The sequence below is a fragment of the Poecilia latipinna genome, unplaced genomic scaffold (assembly GCF_001443285.1).
Source record: "Poecilia latipinna isolate Pla-1442-1.1 unplaced genomic scaffold, P_latipinna-1.0 Scaffold901, whole genome shotgun sequence".
Classification (NCBI taxonomy): Eukaryota; Metazoa; Chordata; class Actinopteri; order Cyprinodontiformes; family Poeciliidae; genus Poecilia; species Poecilia latipinna.
Genome location: NW_015113517.1, coordinates 188148 through 194759, shown reverse-complemented (window position 1 = coordinate 194759; position 6612 = coordinate 188148). Strand labels below are relative to the sequence as shown.

General features: G+C 37.9%; 1 protein-coding gene across 1 annotated transcript; it reads right to left on the bottom strand.

The window, feature by feature from the left end:
* Window positions 1-168: 168 nt before the first annotated feature.
* On the bottom strand, window positions 169-5633 carry LOC106957397 (uncharacterized). Its single transcript, XM_015048719.1, has 3 exons — window positions 5493-5633; window positions 5197-5307; window positions 169-2222 (listed from the first exon to the last, which is right to left on the bottom strand). The coding sequence occupies exons 1-3, from the start codon at window positions 5504-5506 to the stop codon at window positions 1091-1093; spliced, it is 1257 nt and encodes a 418-aa protein (XP_014904205.1). The 5' UTR covers window positions 5507-5633; the 3' UTR covers window positions 169-1090.
* Between the last annotated feature and the right edge of the window lie 979 nt (window positions 5634-6612).

Below are 6612 nucleotides of genomic sequence, written 5' to 3'. Positions count from 1 at the left end.
GTTCAGAGGTGATAAATCAAAGTAAAAATACATCGTTCAAATATAAATAACTGAAATAAATTGCATTTGTTAAGCATTAACAGATTTTTATTCTTTAGAGTATGAAGCAAGAAAAAAAAAGTCTGAAAAAACAAATGTATTCCTTACTCTATTTGATTTCACAGCCAGACTTTGGAAATTATAAAAGCAAACTTCACAGTTTTTAAGTCTTTTCAACAGAGGACGAACCCTGGCTCATCAGGAAAACGGTAGCTACAGCTATGCATCATAACAATTGTTTGCAAGTAAAGAAGTAACAGCAAAAATCCTCTAAGATGCACAGCATCCAAGAAGACCTAAAAGTCTTTTAAAAGGAAAAAAAAAAAAAAAATCAGTTAGAAATTGTGAAACACTCAGCAAAACAACGAGGCAAAATAAATGAATACAAACTATTCCTGTAAATTCCTCCTAGTTTGTCTCATCCGTCACTCCTCACCCTAAGTATTACCTCAGCGAAAGTGATCTACAGTTTAGTGCAACAACAACTCCTCCGTCGTGGCTCATTGGCTGTTATTCCTCAATTGGACGTCACATCTGAAAAAGTTACAAAGACAAACTACTTAACCAGTGTCAATGCTCATTATTCTGAATGAGCGTGACAGCAGGCACACAGCGCCCTCTGCTGGCTTAGGATCAGATCTGTATCTTCTAGCCAGTAGCACACGGGGCCTTTGAAATGTTTGTGGGAATCTACATTAAAATTCACGTCCTATGTAATATGGTTATCAATGGGTAAAACCGTAGAGAATATTTGCAATGCTTTCTAATCGGCTGCTAACGAGAGACAACTGGTGTAAATGTGGGACACTATCATATGTAATTACAAGAATGAGAAATGTACAAGCTTCTGTAAAAACATCACTCCACTATAATCATGTACTCTGTTATTTGTGATATACTGTACGCAAATGTAATAAAGAGAAAGCATTTTGGCGTAATATAAGCGACGGACGAGATTTTTGATAGTTTTCAATGCATGACAGGGGATTCCTCACGCTACTATTCCCATAATCTTTCCAAACCCTCAGTTTTACTAAGGATCATTTGAAGCTTAAAACTTCAATTTTCCAATTTGCAAATATGCTTGTGTAAGCCTGTGAATGTCCTCGACAAAAAGCCGAACAGTGAGCTGATTGAACTCATCAGTCAGCTTTTCCCTGACAAACTCCGCACACCTGTCCTGTACTGTCTCCCTCCAGCACTGTTGAAACCTGACTCTCATTTCTTCCTGGAGGCCTTCACATACCTCTGAGCTGAAAGTGTAACTGAGTGAAAACACTTTTCCTTTCTCCAAATGCTCCTCTAAGCCTTGACTTTCACCTAAAAGCAAGGGATCCGCTGCTTCTGCAAGTGCATTCAGCTCCTTTATGAGGAGTTTTTTCTCCTCTTCCTGTTTGGACTCAAGAATACTGTTCATATTTTTGAAGTAACTCTTCTGTTCCTGTTTTTCTTCTGTGGTTACCAAAGGGAAGTTGAGCTTCTCACCTTTCAGTAAGTCCTTAGCAACAAAAAACACAGTTTCACACAAAGGACTGAGATCATCGATCTTATCAACTGATTTGACGTAGCTCCCATAGTCCACAGTTTGAGTAATAATTTCCACTTGTCTGTAACTGACTTCCTTAAAAGCATTTTCTTTGTTTCCTTTAAAGCCCCAACTTCTCACATAGCCAATATAAGTCTTTACTGCAAACATGCTCCACCAGCCCTGGGCCCTTCGGACGAGGTTTAGCATGCATGGGTCCGAATTTCTTGCCAAACATGGACTGTTCATGGTGAAAATATACACTGTCCAGCCTTGAGGAAAGTCCTCTGCCTCCAGAAGCTCTTGAGTTTGTGTGATGATGACGTCCTCGCTGTGTTCTCCGCTGTTGTAGTTAGGATAATAAGGCCCATACATGACGACCTCTTCCTGTTTTTCGATGACTGCCCACGAGTGCTGCTTGTCTTCTGTGCCATATTCATCCGTGATGTCTTTGTGAAAGGCTAGAAACTTGCTGTTCACCACGTGGTCTAAGAAGACGTCGCCCCGTTTGGCTTTGAGACGCTCTAAAACTTTCTGCACAGAACTTTCCGTGTCGGCCCAGAGCCGCGTCAGCTCCAGAAGCTCCAATGTGTTCTGTTGATTGTTCTTCCACCTGTTCACACACGCGTCGAACAGACAAGTGGAAGAACTGCTTGTCCTGAAAATCAAAATAGTAATTTATTCAACCATTTAATCAGTTGGCCTGAAGCTTATTTGTCAGCATATTTTTCTTGCTGAGTTAGTGAGAATGTTCCTTCTTTGGGTGCAATCTATTTATTTTTTTACTTACATCAAACCATTTTGTGTTCCCTAAGTGGCCAATTAAACACTGAAGAAGAAAACTAAATTTCAGATTAAAGATGATTGTTCAAGATCTAAAAAGAGCAGTAGGCGTTCGCATGTCATTTGGTCCCGTTTATCCAAATAAATCACAAATAAAATCCAACTCATTCAACTTTCTCCTAATAATGAAAACACAGTCCAGATGTGTGCAAATTAATTTCAGCGTAAACAAACCTGTAACGGCAACTGAGGTACATTAGAGAAAATTACGGAACAAAATTCATCACAAAAACCAGAGGAAGAGTTTTTGTTATGAGCCAAATGGTTAGTTAATAAGGGCTATTTTAGGAAAGGAGCACCTGCTGCTACAGCTGAAGTTACCTGGCATTTATCTTTTTTTTTCTGTTATCTTTTGTTTTTATGCATTTGTATGTGCAGGTTTTTCTACTGCATGACGAGAAGACACACCCTGACGCTGCTGAAAATATTAGGGTGTGGTTATGTCAATCACTCAGCACCGCGTGGGTGCTTGGTGATCCTATTACGTACTACTTTAACCCCATAGATACTCCACATGCCTTAAAACTGTCTTCACAGATTTTGAAAAGACTTGGAGTTCACACTAACATGGCTAAAAGATTGAAGATCAACCACCTAAAACTGTGCAGGGATCACAGACTACAGGATTTATCAAACAACTGAATATACTAAGCACCTGAAGACACTCTCACTATGGAGATAATTTGCTGCAATAAACAGGAAGTAGTGAGAATTGACGCTAATTAGAAATTGGGCAGATTGTATTACTGTTACCCTCCATAAAATAAAAAAAGGGATGCAACTTAAAATACATTGTTGAGTTGAATTGGATCCCGGTTTGTTCAGTTGTTTTGGAATTTGATTTATTACATCATTTTGTGTTCCCTAGTCTATTTTTTGATTAGATTAATCTTGTTTCGGCTCTTCGTTAGTTCAGTCCTTCTTAGTGTTTCTAGTTATGTTTATTTGTTCTAGTTATTCTTAGTCCCTCTAGATTGTTTATTCAGTATCGTTATTCTTTCGTGCTAAATTTATTTCCTGTTCCCCAGTGTACTCTCCCTCACCCCTTGTGCCATGTTTCTCTCTCCCTCTCTCTCTCCTCGCTCTCCTCTTTCTGCTGTCTGGTCTCTCCCCTCACACCTGCAACCTATTAGTCAAACAGTTCAGCTCTTTGTTCAAGCACTCTACCTGCAGTACTTATTCACCTCTTTCTCAGTCACTCCTTGTTGGTTCCTTCAGTTACTTCCTGTTCGGCTCTTAGCCCCTTGAGTCCTCCTGTTATTTCTTCGGATTTATGATTCTTTTTCTACCCGGGGCCTCCTGTAGATTTGTAAGTTTGATGTTTTTGTTTTTTGTTCCTCATCGCTTCATTTAATAGTTTCAACATCACTTCCACACTTCTGCTGTTCTGTATGTGTGCTTACAATCAACCACAAACAAAACATGACAGAGTGACTATTTTTCAAAAAAGTGTCTCAACCTTAGAATACAGCGACATACCGTTTCTGTTGAATTGTACAAAAAAGTACTTGGAATACATGATGAATGAATTGATTCTATGTTTCAAATATTTTATTCAGTCTCACAACTTTCATGCTAAATATGGAGATCGCATAGTTTATTTAATAAATGCCTTTCATTATTATTTGTGTTTTATACGTAAATATCAGTTTCTCTTTTTTGTTTTTTATTTGATCACTAAATGATTAGTTAGTTGATAGTTTGTATTATGCCTACTGATGCATAATTACACCTAAAGTTTCAAGAAAGCTTGCAGCTGACAGCAGTCCACAAATGCATCCAAATGTGGCTCTGAAAAAAGTAAACAAGTACACTGAGGCCCACTTTTTGTCTACATGGGATCGGAAAAGAAAATTTGCCACAACTCATGACACGCCTTGCAAATGGCTCCCGGGGTTTGAAAACCCACATGTTTACATCAAAGCATATTCACATGTCAGACTGGTTAAGTTAAGCCCAGACTTAAATCCACTCGGGAATCTGTGTTAAAACTTAAAAACTGACATCCACAAATGTTCTCCATCCACCTCAGCTTGGTCACTCACTTAAGACCTCCATTAAATACATTTTGTGATTGTCAAATGACAAAAGGTGAAAAAAAAAAAATGGGGTAAAAGTAATTTTGCAGGAAACCATCTCCCTCCTTGGCCACATCTTAGAAACTTCTTTAGGTCACTTTTGCTCTTGGAGCAGCAGACGTAAGTGAAAACATTTGCCCGAATGAAGTCGGCAAAATGGTTTTGTGATATTTATTTAAAGGTGAGGAGGAAGACAGTTGTACAATGGTTTAGCCAATATGTTGGTCTCAAGTTAAATCATTTAGGATAAACTTTACTTTTAATTTAAGAATTAAATAAAAAAAACAAAAACAGAATGTAGCCTTAAACATAGCCATTTTAAATAACTTCAAAGAAATAAAACTGTGTCTTTTTTTGTACCCATTATCTCTATATGTCAAGGAATGTCCAAATTCTTTATGAATCAATAGGAATGAAAACATTTGAATATTTCTACAATTAGATAACATGGCGTTTTCAGTCTGATGGTTTTAGATGGGAATGCCACAGTTATAGAGCTGCAACATTAGATTTTGACTTCCCATGATTATGATAGCGTCATACTGAATTCTCCTACTTTCAAACTAAATTAAATCAACTTGAATGGTAAACTGTCTGTCTGTTTATGAAAGTTTCACAAATCATGTTTTTCCTGACAAGAACACAACACACCGTCCAACAAACACACACTGAAAACAGTTTTTCCACATATTCAGATTAGCGTGTACTCACATCAGTCTGTCTGAATGTGCAGCTGACTCTGACCAGTCCATCAAGCATTTTCTCCTACAGAGTGGAAGCTGATCATCACATCCAAGTAACAGACGCCGCTTACGACTAAACCTGGATGAAAACACACACGTCATTTCGATGAACAGTGCCGGTGAGAAGAATATGTTCAGAAGGTCTTAAATTATGGCAACGGGGCTGTGGGCTGACAAGATTAGAAGAGTTAAGGGCTATTTCAGCATAAATATTACAAAGACAGATCTATTGTTTTCCTAAACTCAGATATTTATGTTACTCACAGGGGAATGTCCATGCTCCTTCTTCATCTGCCGAGAAGTACTACTCTCAGGTTATCTCGGTGCTTGCTAATGCTGAGTTGCTTCCAGGACTTCTGAAGTGACAGTTATGCTCATTGCTTTGCTTCTGCCAGCCCAAAGCTCCACCTCTTATGAACACACACAGCTCTAATAAACATACTGCAAACTGTTTCTATTGTCACTCTGTGAGTTTGTGTCAACCACACTGATATCATCTGTGCACGGCGGCCTTGTTTTTATGGAGTAAGGTGAATAGTTCACACAGCTGTGCAGAAAGATTAATCAAAAAGTGTATTTATTTATTTTTTTCCAGGGGGACAGTGATGCCTCATGAAAGAAAAAGAATATGTAAAGAGAAGATGGAACCGTGACAAGTCACAATGATGAATGAATATTTATGATGAAGGTTGGCTGTGATCCAGCTCTGAGCCCTTGAGGTAAATGCTGCACACGAAGACTATCCAGCGGTATTGAATGTGGTTTTAAGAAATTCGACTGTGAGTTTTATTTGCTGTTAAATAGTTAAGAGATTTTTTTATGTCCTGAAGGTGAAACCTCAAAATTATTTTTCATTAAAAATATAAATTAAAAAAAAATATATATATATAACTCCTCAGGGGAGCAGGGGCGGTACAGCAAAACCGAAACAAAAGGTGCAGAAGACAACACTACTTACTTTCCATTTGCCTGTTTCTTTTTTTCTTTTTGTTCTCTTTGAAATTTTATCTCATGTCATTAAAATGTGGGAAACATGTACAGACTGAACTGTACAAAGAGGTTCTGCTATATAAACAAAAATATGCTGAGAAACATGTTAGACAACATCTGGCTGCAAGTCGATGTCTTATGAAAAAAAAGAAGGAAAAAAAACGTACAGTGATTTATAGCGGTGTTGAACCCTGACATTCATTTTGTTTTCATTATACACAAAGTAATCAAAGACACGATTGATCTCCCTCAGCAAAAGGCTTGAAAGACAGCTTAATTACTTTCTCAGTGCTGCTGACACTTCTTATAATTATGCTGCAGGACAAACGTATAAGTCCTGCAGTAGGACTAATACATTTTTTTTCTTCATTCTGCAGGATTCCTTTCTCTAGTT